The sequence below is a fragment of the Manacus vitellinus genome, unplaced genomic scaffold (assembly GCF_001715985.3).
Source record: "Manacus vitellinus isolate BGI_N305 unplaced genomic scaffold, ASM171598v3 scaffold_40_pilon, whole genome shotgun sequence".
Lineage (NCBI taxonomy): Eukaryota > Metazoa > Chordata > Aves > Passeriformes > Pipridae > Manacus > Manacus vitellinus.
The window spans coordinates 3,993,465-4,012,253 of record NW_021940541.1 but is presented as its reverse complement, the minus strand read 5'-3'; the positions used below and the strand labels follow the sequence as shown (position 1 = coordinate 4,012,253).

Genomic DNA, 18,789 nt, shown 5'->3' with positions numbered 1-18,789 from the left:
ACTTCTGGTGATGGGGAAAACCTAAATATCAGCCAGTGGCATATGCTACTCTGCATAAATGTGCTTCCTCTCTATTTGAGAAACAGCCACAATTATTTTCTCCTCGCATACTGTATCCCATCCTGACTAATCTGCTGTGAAATGTTTAGCAATACATGGTAATTGCTCAGTTTTAATACTTGTATTTAAGAAAATGGCTTAACTTTGCCAAGAGCAACTCTTTCATAGTGTCTGAACATGCAAATCCAGCCTTGAAAACACTGGAAATAAAACTAAATCAATCTATTCTTTGTCCTCATGCAGTTCAGCCAGTGTAGAAACTTTATATGTGAAATTGCTGAAGAACCTGCATTCATTGCAGTCCAAAAAATGTGCAGGAAATCACATGGCTGGGTTTTAAAGGTGTTGGATATCTGTGCTGCACATACTTCTCTAGGGATTCTCTGGTACTGGAAAGAAATTAGAAAAATTCCTTGTAAATTCTCCCATGGGATGAGCAGCGAAAAGTTTCTGTGCATGGTCACTGCAAGGCCAGGAAGAAGATGGATGAGGAGAAAAGGAATGGATAGCTTCAAGGTGTGGTACAACAAGATGCCACCCACACTGAAGGGCAGGTGGGAGAGGTTCTGCAAGCAATTTATTGGAGTGTCACCTTCAGGGCAGGCACGAAACAAGCAGGGGTTAGGACAAGAAAGTGTTAGTGTTGATTTAAAAGGTAAAGAAATAAAAAGAAAAGTGGAGTGAGCTATACAGCTATATCTACATAGTCATGGAATTACAGAGTGAAAAAATACAGGAGAAATCTGGAATCATATTTGGACAACCCTTTGCAATGCAAGGTGGTTGGTTAACTGACAGCTGCAAAATACATATCTATATATGCATATATATATATATATCTGCACTACAAATCACTTCCTTGCACTTGTCTAAGCAGACACAAGAAGTCTAAAACTACTCTGTAGGTTGAAGATTGAGCTCAAATAGGAACCATATCTTTTGAAGTTTACTGTGGAATCCAGTGTAAAAACTGCAAGTGAAAACAATATTCTAGAGTTTGTCTCAAAGAGTATCCTGGAAGTCTCACTATAATGGGACAGAGCAGGGTATAAATTATAATGAAAACATTATCAAGAAATAAATCAGATGAAGCAAATCCAATATGTAATTGGTACTAAGAAATCAGGATAATATTCAGCATCTATATTGTCCATCATTACTTAATGTAGCTTAGTATGACAGTTGTTAGTGACATGGCCAATGTCATCTTTCTGGATCAATTCATAATGATGTTTCTTATAGCACTTAGGAAAATTAGGCTCATAAATTAGATAATTAAGTGGTCAAGTGAGTTTTCAGAGTATGCTTTAGAATTTGCAGAAATGCACAGCAATGTATTGTCAAGCATTGGCCTTGTGATCTAAAAATTCAACAGTCCCCCCCCCCAATTTCACCCAATGCTTTTTAACTTCCTGAAAAAATATTTGAGAAGTTAATTCTTGACTGTAGCCTTTAAAGGCTGGCCAGGATTAACTTCACATGGGCCAATGTAAAAGCCACAGAAGCTGTGTCCAAAATGTAGAAATGTTTATGCAGTGGAAGTACCTGCAAGTTCCAAACACGAGCCAGTTCCAGTGAAACGTGGGCTGCACAGACACTTTCCTGCATCTGTTTGCCATCACTGCTGCCGTTGCTCCTGTTGTCATCAAGTGATGGCAGAAGCCAGGCTCATTTCTTAATTTCAGAGAATATGTTGTTTGACTGATTTACTTATAGAAACACCAAGATTTTGTGCAGAACTGTGGTGAATCAGCAGAGTGGCTGATTCTGAGTCTGCTCCAAGTGCACACCCTTAGAGATAACTGTGCCTAATGCTGTTAAAAATGTGCTTCTAATTGGGCTTTCCTGGAAATCCATGTTTTGGCTGCACCACGGGACGCAGCTTCCCTCTCGTGCTCCTTAACAGGGTGACAGGCTTGGGTGTGTGGTGATTGATGCAGCCTGGATTTTATCCTGGCAGCAGAAATGTCTATGGAGCCCATGCAAAGTTTTAAGTGTAAAGATTTCCAGGTCTTTTAAAAATAGGATGGTAGCAAGCAAACAGCAGCTTTTTTTGGCATATTATTACAACTCAAAGTGAATGTGATGGGGGGCTGATCTGTGACCGAGTTCAGTGAGCAGGAGGCTGAAATCAGGATTGCCTTATCTGCAGGCCACTGGAATCTCTCCCTGGAGTTACTGCTTCAGCTCTGACACTTGTTCTAATGTTCAGTAGCAGTTTTCTGTTGTCACCTTGTGAGATGACAAAGGCTGACAGCGTCCCCCCTGCCAGTGGGTTTGACCTGGGTTGGTTTCCTCCTGACAAAGCATCTTGAATGCCCAGAATTCTTAAAACTAATGTACTGGATGTGCACTTTGGGAAAACTCAGTTGTAAATTAAATAGTCACCAGGTGTTACTGACAGTGCCTCCTTCAATGCTCTGCTAAGTGATGAAATGCAGTCAGCAGACCGTCAGATGGGGATTTATTCCTCTTAGAACACGTATTTGACCAGCACTGCCTCTGCAATGTGCACCAGGCAGTGGTGGCACTATCACATCCAAGTTGGAGCTTCTACCAACACTCACTTCCAGCCACGGTGTGCCAGGAGGCTCCATTAACAGTGCCATCCTCCTTCTGGAAATCCTCCGTGTGACACGCTCTCCTCCTCGCGTCCGTCATCAGGCGGTGGGTGGAGGCGTAGGAATAGGCCAGCCAGCGGAACACGTGGTCGTCTGGGGTGGGGGTGTAGTCCTGGGTTTTCCACATGGACCTCACCATGTCGTAGGGATAGGCCACCACCAGCTCCCCTCCCTGCAAATTGCCACCCAGCACGAAAGGGATTTTTTCCATCCACGCTATTATTGCCCGTGTCTCCACCGCCACCTGGGAGGAAAAGGAAGAGCAGCCTTGGTTCAGCCTGTGGGAATCTGAGAGGCTGGTTTCAAGGTGCAGGAGCCCTGCTGTGAGTTCCTGAGCTTGAGTAGCCAGCAAGGAGAGATGTGGCCAAGGAGAAGGGCTTCTTTAAATTGTCAGCCATGCTTGGGAGGTCACAGACAAGTCAGAAAAACTAACAGAACCTCCTGCTATTAATTTCTGAGGAACATCTATGTGCAGTGACAAGAGCAGGAAGTGATAGAGATGTCACATGGTGACACTGCTACCCCTGCCATTGGCTGAAATGAGTTTCCAAACCCAGGGATTTTAAACCTAATGTCCATAAACTAAAACACAAAAGGTTCCACCTTGACATGAGGAAGAACTTCTTTTGTTGGAGGTTGGCAGAGCACTGGAATAGCTTGCCCAGAGAGGGCATGGAGTCTCCCTCTCTGTAAACATTCCAAACCCACCTGGATGTGTTCCTGTGTCACCTGCTCTGGGTGACCCTGCCTTGGCAGGGGGGTTGGAGTAGAGGATCTCCAGAGGTCCTTTCCAACCCTTATTATTCTGTGATTCTGAAGCACTAAAGAGCTGCCACAATTAATTGCCTTCCCCTCATCCACTCTTAATGGTTGTCATTTTATTTAAAAGGTCAGGCAAAAATAAGTTAAATTTTTGGCACTAAAATCCAATAAAGGACTTTAGCATAAGCCACTGCATTGGTTTTGCATATACCTGAGCTGTTGCTGTGTTATTTAAGGTAAGAATATGTTTCAAATAAGAACAAATAAGAAAACCCCAGGAGAAATCTGTAAAGACACTGAGTTTGCAAAGACCTCATCTACACCACATCACTAAGGAGAAGCCTGATTCACATGGCTGAGCTCCATGGTGGGCTTTTCCCTGTCTACCTGTTGCTGCCTGAAAATTGGGTATTGAGTCCTCCAGGTTCTCTCAACAGCCAAGGGAAAAGGGAATCCTCCAGGAAGCAGATCCTTCCTCAAGACCTGCCTCTAAAACCTGGGGGTGAATGGTCCTTTTGTGGGGCATTTTTATTTCCACTGACTAACAGGGAAATCTAGACAGGAAGATTAGATCAGCTGGGGAACTTCAGCCTCAAATTCCTCATTCCTTGAGAAATGTAAATCTCTCCGTCTCAGTACATCCCAGCCTTGGTGTCCCCCTCTCTCTGGCCTTACTCACAGTGGCGTTTTCAGACAGGTACCAGTCAGGGATGGGGATGTGATGGTTTGGAACTTTTCTTTTACTCTTCTTCTGATCTTCTGACTCCCAGAGCAAAGAGTTTAAGTCAGGGAAATTATTGTTGATGTCAATGCCGTCCTGAGTCCATCGTCCTAAAGACCAGCCCCCTAATTCTGAACCCTTAGATTGAAAAATAAAAGAAAAAAAAAAGGGAAGAAAAAAAAATATAAATGTTCATTCAGAATATAACAACCTGTGAGCCCTCAGCAAAGTGCTTGGGAATGTGCCAGAGGTAATTCTGTACAGAGAAATGAAGGAGTAACCATTTAATTAACTGAAATAAATGTTTGGCTTTTTTCTTTTTTTAATTTTGTACGAAACCTTGAATGCGGTGAAGCAAAACCCATGAAAAACTCCTCCAGGTTAGCCAAAATATATCCCGCAAAGGAGATAACACACTTTCCCTTCCATGACTATGAATGTGACTTTTCTGTTCCAGTCTTCTGCTGACTTCCCTGGAAGATTTTCCAGTGCATTTGACCAACCCTTACAATTTTTCCTCCCGGTGTCTGTCTTCTTCCAGACAGAATTATTATGATGCCCTACACAACGTGCTCCCCTTAAAGGTGCACTATTAAATTTCAACTGTGGAAGAATGCAAATACTCATGTGCTTAGTTTGGTTCCTCATGAGAAACACACTGCCTGGATTTTCCACTTTCCATAACGGTGTTCCCATTAATATATACACCTCAGTATGGTTTGTTCTGGCAGTGTTTGTAACCCTTCTTTCCATATATATTTTCCTGTTAGCCAATGTCATATAAAATATTGTTTCTTTCAGTTTTTTCCTCAGTAAAATGTTCCGGTGGTTTATTTTATCTTGACGTGTTTATTGTTTAATTTTTAAATTGTAAAACATGAACTTAGAAAAAAATAATGACAAGAGGGGCATGTTTTATTCATCTACTACAAATAAAAGAATTCCTGGAGGTGCTGATAATCACATTACCGCTTTATATGCCTTGTCATATCCATCTGGGTTGACTGAGGGCAGGAGGTGGATCCTTGTGTCCTCAATGAGATGGACAATCCGTGGGTTCCCAGCCAGGTATTCCTGGCACATAAACTGCATTAGCAAGAGGATTAGCTCACGTCCAAGCACTTCATTCCCATGAGCTCCTGCAATGTAGTGAAACTCTGGTTCCCCTGTTGAAAACACATGGAGCAGAACTGTGGTCAGAGCAGCAAATCAAATATCTATTAAATGTCATTGATGTCAATCAGCCAAGGAAAGCTGGAGAAACGCCTTAACTGCACAAATGATGCACAAACTTTACAGAAACAAATTACTTTCTGTTGCTATTTCAGAAGAACAGGTTTATGTGCCAGTGATATCTAAAGCCACTGTGTAAAACTTCCGAAATCCAATCTTGGTTAAACATATTTCTAATTGCACTCACAATTTTGGCATGTTAGAGGTAGATTTTAACAGTTCTGATAGTCTAAAAATAACCTGAAAAATACATTGCTAGTAGTTCTCTCAGACAGATGTTAATGCTCTTAAAAGATAAGTCAGTAACTGTACATAATTGATTTCTGACTTCACAGACTCTTTTCCTTCTCTAAAACAGGTTCACATATGCATTTCAAGGTTATAATGAGTGCAACAATCCTTGTACTCGACAACAAATTACTTCAGGGATGATTAGGAATAATGTGCATTCACCCCATGTAAAAAAGGTAAATTTCTTCCATAGCTCCATAAATCCCCACAACTAAAATCCATTCCCCAGTACTAAAATTCACTTTTATTTTATTACTGTAAAGAATTATCATTAAGGAATTTGATCCCATGTTCAAAATGTCTTCTATTAGTGCTCACCGTCCTCTTCCCAATTTAGAAATACAGTGCTGAAGTTCCTCCCACATACATTTGAAATCTTTGCTGCCATGAATATAATTCCATCAGTGATAATTACAGCAGATACAGGAAAAGAGGAGGGGAAAAAAAACCCCAATCCCAGCACCCTTCAACAGATTTAGATTAAATCCTAACCAACTTCGTGCTCTCCTGGGTTGTCAGAAATCTCGACAGCATAAAGCTTCAGTCCTTGGTTGCTTTTTCCAATATTGTAAATTCTTGTGATATTTGGACACATTTTATTCACAGTTTTCATCAACTGCCAAAAAAACCAACAAAAAGACATGTAGTTAGACAATGCAGCATCAAAATAGACCCACTATGAATTACTTCTTTCCAAATTGGATGTGGCAAAACTCATCATTTTCTTCTCTGATTATTTCTTAGTTGTAAAAGCTTTATGTTTAGTTCATGAATTTATAGCTCTGCTATCACAGTTTTAAAACATTACGCAATGGAGAGGAATTAAAATAAAGGAGATTAATTAAAATAATCACATTATGATGTACTACAGGTAAGGGACTTGAGATGACCCAGGGTGTTGGTGACAGCACCTTACAGGTCACCACAGACACACTTTATCCATAAGGAAGATTTTCCATTCCTTTACCCTGTGCAGCAGCAATTTAATCAGAAACAAGTGAAGAGAGAAGGATATAATCCATTTAAACAGGATTTTCCCAGTGAGTTCTGATTATATCTGTTTCTGCTGAGGGAAAAACCAAACCCACCCTTCTTGCATTACAATGTGAAATCTCATATGGAAAAATTGTTAATTAAAGTAGTGATGACGTGGCCAAAATTGCAAAACAGATATAATATGGATGAGTCCCCAAACAGAAGATGTACTCCTTCAGTAAATAAAAGATTCCTCAGAATGTGCTTATCACATTTCAGCAAAAAATAGGAAAAAAAAAAAGAAATAATAACAGCAATGTTGTCAGTGAAGACATTCTGCCCATCAAAATCTATTCAATTCACTCTTTCTGCAGATATTGCATGACATAGTCAAAATATAATCTAATAATTATAATAATATAATAATAAAATGCTTAGAGTTAAGCATATATTTCTGTTTAAACCAATGGAGTTCCACAGATGTCATCCAGATCAGCATATCTTGAGCCTAAATTGTCCCACAAATACTTTACTGTGGTATTTCAGGTGAATGTTAAAGTGTACAAACAAGACTGAAAATTTCTTTACTAATATTAAGCTATTGCAAATAGCTTTAAACAACAAGAATATATCTGCCTTGATCTTTTTTTCTTTGGGAGGAATTAAAGAAAGAAAACAGTACTTTACTGTAAATTGGAACCCTGGGGACTGTTAATTAGACAATCATTTCATAAACAAGCGTGCATATATTACTGAGGAAATATTGTGGCATAACAAAACTGCTTGCTCACACATTGTTAATTTAGAAACAATATTGGATGATCATAAGGCTGATGATTTAAAAAATGTAATAATTAGATATGTCCAATTCCCATGCCACCATTTAGCAAATCTAAGTGCTAACACAACTCACATTGGGAAGATCATTAAAATTCCTCTCATATAAAGCTTCACTTCTATTTATAAACATTTTGCAAAGAGACTGAAAAGATGCTATTTCTGTACATTTGTTCATCTCACAGATTGGTTTTATACATAGGAGAAACAATTCTTGTGGCAAGTCTAAACTCATCACTTGTCTGAAAAATACAGTCAGTTGTGCTCTTTCAGTGTATTTCTTGTTTCATATCTACTTATTTTCACCACTGTCATTATCATCAGCGTGCTGGTATTATGGGTACTCAGATATTCCCACAGAACTCTTTTTAATGTTCTGGGCATAGGTAAGTGTGTGTAGTTTATTGTTCCAGCTCAAACACGCAGGTGAAGCCAGAGAACACTGGTTTACATTTGGTAGCATTTTATTTAAATGAGTCAATTCCCTTTGAGACCTACTGCCTTAAATCTTCCTGGTTAACCTGCTCATAATGAACCAAACATTTTATCAACGGATATAGAATCACAGAATCATTTAGCTTAAAAAAGACCTCTAACATCTTCAAGTCCAACCATTCCACCAGCACTGCCAAGGTCACCACTGACTCATGTCCCCAAGTGCCTCATCTACAGAGCTTTTACATCTCTCCAGGGATGGTGACTCCTCCATTGCCCTGGGCAGCTGTGCCAGGGCTTGACCACCCTTTCTGGGAAGAAATTTTCCCTAATATCCAATCTAAATCTCCTCTGGCACAACCTAAAGCTGCTTCCTCTTGTCCTCTCCCTTGTTACGTGGGAGAAGAGACCAACACCCATCTGGTTCTAAACTCCTTTCGTGGAGTTGTAGGGAAAGATAAGTTCCCCCTGAGCCTCCTTTTCTCCAGGCTGAGCCCCCCCAGCTCCCTCAGCTGTTCCTGGTGCTCCAGACCCTTCCCCACCTCTGTTCCCTTCCCTGGACACGCTCCAGCCCCTCAATGTCTTCCTTGTCATGAGGGGCCCAAAACTGAGCCCAGGACTCGAGGTGTGAACTCACCAGTGCCCAGCACAGGGGGACAACACAGAGATATGAGGCTCTAACAGACCAAAACTTATTGAGGTCTTCTGTGTGGGGATTGCTCATGTCCCACTGACAAGAGAATGAGGTGGATCGTGATAGGATCAGATTCTATGTTTCTCTCCAGTAGAAGTATTAGTTTTTCACTCTGCCAGTGAGTAGAGATATTACATTAAAAGGAGTTCTATTTTAGGTAAAGGCTAAAACTGTACTGTGTAAATATTGTCACTGTCTCAGACTTGTGTTAACTAATTTCTCTCCTCACACCTTCTTCCAATTGGAAACTCTGTCCTTGCTGATGCATCACTGCATCCATGCAGCTCCAAAGCTGTGAAAGAGGAAAGATAAGCCTGTCCTCTCAGAGCTGTCTCTGAACCCAAGCAGGGAAACTTCTGCCTCTGGAACTTCCACAGAGAAGAAGCTTTGCTAACGTGCCTGGCACTCCAGTGCTAGCAGGATACCAAGAACATCAATTTAGCAAAGTGGTTAAAAGTACGTAAATGCTCATTAATAGTGACAAAAATGCCTAGAACCAACTTCAAAGTACGTTACATGCAGTGGAAATATTTGTATTGGCCTCAGTAAACCCCCCATCATTTCTTTAATTGCAAACATATGATTATTTTCTGAGTCAAAGAACTTTTCCTGAATTAGAGCCTCTGTATCAGACTTTACTGTGACTGTTTTGGTAACAGTGGGGAATTAGTAATGTAGTTAACTGTTTCTGTAAATATAATACTGCAAATGAACATATTTCATATCTGATCTTCTCATAACCATTTCCTATGAATGGCACAACAGGTCACCTGAAATGTCACTGTGTTTGTGCTTGTACAAACTGCCAAAGACAATTGATGATAACAGTCAGGTCAGGCTTTATTAACAACCAGCAGGACTGTAAAATGCTTCCCAATTACATTCACTAACAGCTGTTATTGACACATGTTCATGTTTGTCACTTCCAATTATTTACCTTATTAGTGACCTGAAAAATACTTCAGGCAGTCTTTGAAGAAGCCCCACAAAACTGGTTTCTGAGGGTCTGATTCCTCCATTTTGCAGAAAAGGTGTACTAAATGTAGGTCTAAGTTCCATCTACACTTACAGGAGGCAAAAGGACTCTCAGTCAATGTTTTTCAGGTTAGGACTCCTCTTTATCCCCTATGGAGATCACAGAGTTGTTGAGGTTGGGAAAGTGGAGTCCAACTGTTGAACTAACAGTACCAGGCTCTCTGGAAACTACCTCTTCCTTGAGCTTGGAGAGTAGGAGATACAGACCATCATCCTGGCGTTCAATGAAACCCAGGATGTTGAGCTGGCATGCTCTGACCTTGCACATTTGGTTGTTTCACCCTCAGATCAACCTGTTCAATGGTTAACATACACAGTGCTCTTCAGTATTCCCCATTATTACACCAAGCCCATAAACAGCTGACCATGAAGAGCAGCCTGAGGATTCTGGGGCCCTTGGAGCCTGGCTTGTACAAAGATGAGTCAAATCCAGTTATGTGGATTTCATAATTAACATTCCTCTTTCCCAAGAAAGATATGGTGTGGGTTTGTGGTTTCAAAGACAGGGTTGTACTCACGTGTCCATCTCAAACCATTCTAACAGCTTCCTATGCTGCATGAATACCTCATATAAATATTTTGGACTGACTTCTGCACAAAAGTTCCCACTGACTGGAAGAAGAATATTGAATGCTTTTTTTACGAGAATAAAAAATTGGAACTATAAATTTCACTTTCCTAACCAGAGAGTTCTATTAAAATAATCTGACACTGAGAAAATCCCCCCCCTCACAAATGCTTCACATACTGCATTATGTGACGAATGCAATGTTTCTAAAACATGGCCCAGGGAACACCCTCTCCTCCTCCTTCAGTATTTATAATAAATAACTTCAAAGACCAGAATTTTTCTAAGATGGTTGGTGGTGAAGTAGCTATGAAAAGTGGCATTAATTTATAGGTTACAGGGGGATTTGGGGGAATGTTTGGGTTTTTTTTTAAGCTGACTCTGACAGTTATTGTTCTTTTTTGCCCTGAAATTCTAAGAATAGTTTTGGACCCATTGTAACGCAACCCACAATCTTCTGCCAACCAGCAGTAGAACCCAACTAGAATCTAATGAGCTCTAAATAAATTAAGAGGAAAACTGAAATTGTGAGAGCATAAATACAGTTCACAACTGACCAGCTCTCAACCACAGTCACAAATTTCCTACTTGTAGGAAAAGACTAAAAAGATTATGTTTTAAAGCTGTAGGTTTTTCCCCCACGATGTTTCTAATCTGATCAATCTGTCTTTCTGCAATGAAAACCTAAAACACGCTTTATTTTATTGTTCTTGACAGTAATTATGCCAATTGAGTTTCTACTTGTCTAATCTCTGTGCTCAGAAATATGGGCCATGAAATCCCTACCAAAATAAATGTGTGACTCAGTACACAATTGCTCAATAAAAACGAGTGGTGATTCATGCAGTATAAATACACTGAAAATTCAGCACACAGCAAGTGATTCACACACATCAAGTCCAAACATATTATCTTTATATTTGAAGACAAAGAGGGCAGAAATATTTCTTCAGGACAACCCACACTTGTGTCTGTGGTGATATGAAGCAAGATTAAAAACAACAACAAAAACAAGACCAGGGTTGGCTGTTTGAAGCTAAAGGAAATAAAATAACAAGGCTGGTAAATTTAAAATTATACTAACGGGATTTTTTTTCTAGTGCTTTTGGTGAGTTTCTGCTGATTTTCACAGCTGTGAATATGGAATTGGACTTTGTAGTTTATTCTGATTATCCAAAACCACTGAAATACATGAGAAAATTGATGGCTTAATCAGGGTGAAATTTGAAAGGACAAACTGTGTCATTCCCCACTCAAATAAAAATGGAAGAAAAATAATGTCACATTATGAGTAGATACTCCCTCTGTCATGTAGTCACCTGTTTAAGGTTAGTTTATGTACAAATTTTAATAAATTAAAACAGGAAAAAAATATTTTAAAAAGATATTGCAGACACTGTTTAACAATATTTTTAAGAAGTGGAATCCAGATTCCAGAAGACCTGAAAAGCCTGCACCCTCCACCCTCCAGCCTCCAGCCTCTTTGCCTACCTGCCTCATTTCCTTGTAGTTGTGATGCTTAAAGTCCAGATTATCTGTGGTCGTCATTTCGTTTCTTCTGTGGTAATAATTATTTGGGTCTGAGAAAAGAAATAAAAGAATTTTCACGTGAATTTCAAATATAGAATTTTTTTTATGCCATAACGCATGTAGGAAAGAGGAAATCTGAATTCTACTATCCCATATGTACTTAGGGAGGGTTTTCAAAAGCAAAACTCAGACAACTAATTTAAAATATTTCTAATTACTGCACGAATCAACTCATCAAATCAAATCACAAGTCAATAGATCCAAATAGAAGCCAGGAGGCATCAGATTTCCAGGCAGCTACTCTGCACAAAGTACTAAACTTGAACAGAAAAGCAGAAGGGCAGCCTGGGGCTGCAGAGGAGGGGAAAAGACACTGGAAAATGATGAGTCAGATGCAAGCTAAAAGAGTGGAAGAAAAATCAAATTAGAGGAAAATGCCACAGTAAATGTTTTGTGTCCACTTGATTAATTTACTATTGAAAAGAGTTATCTATTAATTTTCTTGATGAGTATTTTCAGAGTCTTTGTGCTGCTTGCAAAATACAGAAAGGATCCACTGTGCATATTAAATATTCCTGATTATCCTCCAAAACTGTTTTTGTGAAAGTCAGAGGACTTTGTTACTTAAAAATTAGCATATTCATTTCTTTATGGATATTATTTATAGTTTGTGTATTTTGAAATATCAAAGGAGAATATTTAGATAGAACAAAGTCTTTTGTCTCCTTGACATTCCTGGCCATTCACCTAGGAAAAAAAAAAACACAAACAGTCCAAGACTGTTAGGGCTCTGCTTTAAATTTCCTGATAGATGTGCTCCTAATCTAATCTATTATGATTTATTTCCAGAGACAAACAAGTCTATTTGGAAAACATCAAACACATTCCTTAATTTGCCATATCTGGGATGTCTGGAATTTTGAGTAATCGTTTGTAAAGCCGGTGGCTGTCAGGCTTTTATGAAAAATTGTTTCCCTGCACACAAAATCATCTTCATCGGTTTAAAATTATTGGGAAAAAAGTGAAGTATGAAAGTCTAAATATCATCCTCTCTTATTGCGACACAACCAAAGAAATTGTCTCCAGAGAATAAAAATCATTTTTTTTTAAACAGTATCCCCCACAGCTGTGATATTTTTTTGGGAGGGGAAAGCATAATTCTTAGTAGGAAGAATATGTAGTTAATATCCTGCAGCAATAAACACTTACAGAAAATTACAGAAAATACTTCAAAATACTTTAGAACTTAAAATTTTTAAACTTCATATTTTTACGTTAAAACCATTCAATATTCCCATAAAATTCTAAAAGTATTTGGGTCTTTTGAACTATTTAAGGAATATATGGAATGAAGCATGCAGGTTCCATTAAGCTTCACAGTAACATTACCCATCTTCTCAATCACTTATTGAGTCTTTATTCCCAAGTTTGTCTCCACTTCCATTTCCTAATCTACAGCAGAAATGCTGGAAGGTCAGTTGAAGGTTGTTCTACAAATGTGACTGAAAAATATCCAAAAAACCCTATTGCCCCAACAAAGTGTAGTTGTTCCATACAGTTTGTCCTCTCCAGTGAGAACTTAGTTCTGTAAAATGACCACCTGGAAATGGGCTTGAATTTGACCTTAATTATAGAATCACAGAATGGTGGGAGTTGGAAGGGACATTAAAGCTCATCTCATTCCAACCTCCCTGTCATGAGCAGGGACACCTTCCACTAGCCCAGGTTGCTCCAAGCCCCATCCAACCTGGCCTTGGACACTTCCAGGGATGGGGCAGCCACAGCTTCTCTGGGCAACCTGTGCTGGGGCCTCACAGGGACGAATTTCCTCCTAATATCTAATCTAAACCTGCCCTCCTTCATCTAAAAGCCATTTCCCCTTGTCCTATCACTGCATGCCCTTGTATTCAGGTGAGAGAACAAGATTTCTTTGCTAATTTTTTAAAAAAAAACCCAAAACAGTTTCGAAGAATCAGAGCATTAAGATTCACACAACTGACCTGGGTTTTTTCCAGTCTAACTTCAGGCTAAAGTGATGCAAGTCCACGACAGCAGCAATGCAATCCTAACTCTGCAGATCCCTCTGGAAAGCCAAACCCTTAAAGGTCATCCCATGTTAATCTGTAGAAATTATTCATTAATATGTTGATGACCAAAAAATAGAAATCATAAAAAAACCCACTTCTTCTCACACAATCTGTCTGATGGCCCACAGAATATCTTCATAACTGAAAAAATATCCCTTTGTTGTAAAAATGTAAAAATAAACCTCATAAAACTGCCAGGATGTTGAAGGTTTTCTATATCACCACGAGCCAAAATATACAGCAACTGATTTTTTTTCCTAATACTTTAATCCCATTCCTTTCAAAGTCTGGCACTTTTTCCATACATCAAACACTAATATAATGGGAATGACTGTGAATGCTGTAGAGTTGGTGGAAACTCAAAATATTTGTAAAGTGAGAATGATTGTATCTCTGGCCCTTCCTCAACAGCAGAGTACAATTTGACAGTTCCCTAGAGAATTAACACTCATATTTTGCCAGGTTCTGCTGTAGTCTGGATCACTGGATTTCTGCTGCAGCTAAATTCAGAAAGCTAAAATTTAGAAAGGCACATGAAGTTTGTGCACAGCTGGATGGGCCCACTTCAGCAAAAATTATTTTCTTTAACAAAACAGAGAATAAAAAAACTAGAAAACTCGAATTGTGTAGAATCACAGAATGGCCTGGGTTGGAAGGATCCTTAAAATTCATCCAGTTCCAATCTCTCCCCCTGTCACAGGCAGGGACACCTTCCCCTATCCCAGGTTGCCCCAAGCCCCATCCAACCTGGCCTTGGACACTTCCAGGGATGGAGCAGCCACAGCTTCTCTGGGCAACCTGTGCCAGGGCTTCCCCACCCTCACAGGGGAGAATTTCTTCCTAATAGCCAATGTAAACCTACTCTCTTTCAGTTTGAAGCCCTTGCCCCTTGTCCTGTCACTCCAGACCCTTGTAAACAGTCTCTCTCCATCTTTCTGGGAGCCCTTTCAGAGCATGGAAAGCCACAGTTAGGTCACCCCAAAGCTCCTCTTCTCCAGGCTGAACAATCCCAACTCTCAGCCTTTCCTCACAGCAGAGGTGCTCCAGCCCTCTGATCGTCTTGGTACCTCCCCTGCCCAACTCCTTTCCAGCATGAAAGCCCTGAGAATTGCCCATAAAAAGTACCAGAAAGGACCAATTGCTCAGCAGTTTGACATAGAGAAGGGATTTTCTGTTCTGTTCTGTCACAGCTCAACACTGCACCTCAACCACTGGAGCCCTGATGCTTCCTGAGGGTTCCCAGTTATTTTGCTCACCACAACGTCTGCTGGTCTTTTTTTTTCTTTCCTACTTTAGTTTTCAGTGTTAACTGCTGCTAGAAAGGTATGAAGTGAGCTTCCTGATGTCTTGGAATCAACACTCACAGAGCAATACTATCAAAAGAGTCTCATCTATTGATTAAAATTTATGTGCGTTCCCAATGCTTCATTCTCACAGAATTCCTTCTGTGAGCTTTATGGTATCATATTAAAGGAGTTCTGCATACTCAGAAGTTGTGTTCATATGGTGCTTCCAACATATGAGATAATGAAGTCAATCCAAGTGATCCAGAGACATTTTAATAAAAAGAATATTCTCATCTAAATCCTTTGGATCGCCTTAAAAACCTCAATGAGCTACTTTGCAAATGACTGATTTTTTTTAATTTCTGAGTAATATAAGTGAATTTGACTTGTCTTCACAAAATTGAACATCTCACAGACAGCACATGTGTAATCTTGAAATAAATCCGCTGGCAGCCACATCAGGTGATTCCAAGTTTTTTTTCCACATGACCTGTTTCATGGCAGTCTCATGAGCATTGCTCACGAGCATTAAGATCACACATTAAATCAGCAAGGAAAAAAATCAGCAATGAAATAGTATTTTTCAACTATAAATGGATTCTTTTATATACATGTGGATGTATAGTCAAACATAAAACAACTAATTCCAGTTAAGCATAATGAGTGACGATAATGGGTGAGAGGAAACTCAAACTCTTAATCTGCAATAGTTGCTTCTTAAAGGTTTTCTACCACCATTTTATCATTCTAATGATTTCCTGCAGCCTGATTCTGACAATAATGACAATTCTGAGGATTCTTAACACTTCTTCAGGATAATACACACTTAATTTTAGAAATAAAATATGAAACAAAACCTTTTAATGACACCCACTGTATTGCTGGGGGATGTTACATAGCTGTCTTGATGAGCATGGAGAAACATAATACATTTGCCTTTCCCAGGAGAATTACCTAATTTGGTCTCATTTTATTCAGTCTTTGCTCAAACTCACAAAAAATTTTAGCCTGTCCAAGATTAAGTTTTAGCTTTGAAATGATAAAAGTAGAACCCAAAGACAGACTGTCATCCTAAGGAGGGATTTACTCTCAGAAGTAAGTCTGAGTACTGCTGTTTACATGACCACTTATAATAAAAGATACTTGCAGAAATTCACATTTTTATACAAAATGAACACAGTCCTAAACTTGACTAGGTAGCCTGGCATTAAGAGAGAAGCAATGAAAATGGGACTTAATCCACTGCAAAACACAGTACTCCATTATAGAGTTGTTAAAGTTCATTTTTTAGCATGGGTTGAAAGTGATGGCATAATCATGGTACCAATGATAGTTTTCTGTGTAAGAACTATTAAAAATTAAATTTCATCACAAATTTATACCATTAAAATAATTGCCTATTGCCTTGAATACCGTACAATATAAATAAATGCATGAAGAGCTCAGCTAATTTTCTCTCTCCGATCTCTGGGTGCTTTTGATCATAAGCAATTCCTTTTTGACTCTCCTTAGGTTTGAGAAAGAAAAGGCAAGGGAAGTACATCCATCCCTCTGAGGCAATTGCAAAAGACTGTGTGTGTCAATCTGCATCTGTGTAAATACCAACATTTTTGGAAAGTGGAGAAGGAATTAAATGCTTGTGGTTTTGTCCTCTTTTAGCCCAGTGAGAAATGGCAGCACTGATCATCTGCTATAGGTGGGATTTTCTGGTATCTTTCCTCCACAGATAAATGTCTTTCCCTTGGTGAAACAGGAAATCATTTCTGTTGCCCCAAAAATATTACTGACACAATTGGATAACACAGCTTCTTTTTATAGAGCTACTGTAACCGTCTAGAAAAGGTTGTTTGTCAAAACTAGCCTACAACATACCAAAAATGTATGTTATGGATAAGATATAAGCATTTCAATGATAAAAATTACAATTATCTTGTAAAATACAGATTAGATAACAAGTAACTTCTCTGTTCCAATTATGCAAGTAGTTTTCTCATTTGTCCAATTTTTAGTGCACCCAGCACATGCAGTAGGTTTTATGGTCAGAGCCTTACCCACAGGAATGGATCCTAGCTGTCTTTAACCATTTCCATCTCATTCTGAGAGTGCTAAAAAGCTTTCCCAGAATATTAATATTAATTATGAATATTAACCTTTCCCAGGTTTCTTCTTTATCTTTTATACTTTCTCCTTATTCCTTTATTACCCTCCCCTGTGAGTCAGCATGATGAAAAGCTGATACAGATCACAGATTGAATGCAAATGACTTAATTTATTCAAGGATTAATAAAGACATAAAACCTAAAATTACAAGTCTAGAAGACATGAAAAGAAATTCACAGTCAGGAAAAATGTCTTACTTTCCTTCCACCTTTCTTTTTTTTGGAGATTATTTCCCTATGCCCCACGTGCCTGTGCATTGTCATTGCCTCAGGAGGATGTGTTACCTTGGGACTCTAAATTGACCAAACTGCTCCTCCTGACAACTTGATTTCTTGTATGTTCACACTCAGGGTGCAAAATAATCAAAACCACACACAGTGTTCAAGGAAACAGAGCATCACATAACTTCTTTCATGGGTCTTTGGGCTCTGGAAAGGCTGGAGCTAAGTGAACTAACAGAGCTTCACCTCCTGATTTTGATTAATTTAGGAGACTTGCTCAGTTTTATGGAAAAAACTGTGTCAGGACAGAACCCCTGATTTCTGTCACACAAACGATGCAGTGTATCAGAGCAGCGCTGTCAAAGTCGCTGCTCCCACGGCCAAACCATTGGATTATCCAACTTGGAACGAGCAAGATGACACCAATAATGGGTGAGGAATCCACTTAGAGTGAACTGCAAAAAGTGCCATGTCCTACAGGAAGAAAACGTGCGTGGAAAGGCCACTTCAACCTGAGGAGCAGCTTTGTTTCGAGCTCCTCGCGTGCGATGAATAAAATGAGCGAGAAGAATGAAATGTCAGTTCTTTCTGAGCTAAAAAGATGGGTCAGCACTTATCAAAACCTATTAGTTCTTTCAGTCCAATTACATTTTGTAATGAACACACCCCATTCCCATTATGTTTCTCAATGAATGATTCTGGTATTTTCTTTCAGGAATATACTGAATCAGACACTGCGGGCAATTAACTCAATAAATGACTAGCAGGAAGATGCACTGATGCTGTTTCCATGCTAATGCAAGACCTGTGACAAGCTGTAAGAGCACTCAGCAAAACAGTGGTGGAAGTGCAGACGTGTTCTCACCTTTACCCACTGACACAGCCCCAGGAAGCTGAAGGGTGACAAATGTTAACACTGCAAAGCAGAGTTTGGCCCTGAGTGGGTATATAGCCAACAAAAATCTGGGGGAAGTAACTACTGTGCTAACTAAAAATCACCTTCCCAAATACTGACATTTTTGCTCTTTCCTCTTTGATTACACTTTTAGGGAATAGAAAAGACCCATGAGAATTTCCCTACCAGTTACCCTCCCAAATGGTTTGAGTGTCATCTCTTTCATCCCCGTGCCCTCTCTGTCATCTCTGGAGACCTCTCTGTAAAGTCATGGGGCTGAAGAAAGCCTCAGTTTTCCTTCAGCCTCACACCTGGTTTATACAGAGTGGATCCTTTGCAAACCTGCATAGGAATTTGGGATAGATCACTGTTCTTTGG

General features: G+C 39.4%; 1 protein-coding gene across 1 annotated transcript in view; it reads right to left on the bottom strand.

The window, feature by feature from the left end:
• Window positions 1-18,789, bottom strand: part of CPXM2 (carboxypeptidase X, M14 family member 2) — a 72,461-nt gene that overhangs the window by 7,015 nt on the left and 46,657 nt on the right. The window contains exons 6-10 of the mRNA XM_018078529.2: window positions 11,724-11,812; window positions 6,181-6,304; window positions 5,134-5,330; window positions 4,123-4,302; window positions 2,628-2,925 (exon numbers count right to left, since the gene is read on the bottom strand). Of these exons, the coding sequence (XP_017934018.1) occupies window positions 2,628-2,925; window positions 4,123-4,302; window positions 5,134-5,330; window positions 6,181-6,304; window positions 11,724-11,812 (888 nt within the window). The remainder of the gene's footprint in view (window positions 1-2,627; window positions 2,926-4,122; window positions 4,303-5,133; window positions 5,331-6,180; window positions 6,305-11,723; window positions 11,813-18,789) is intronic.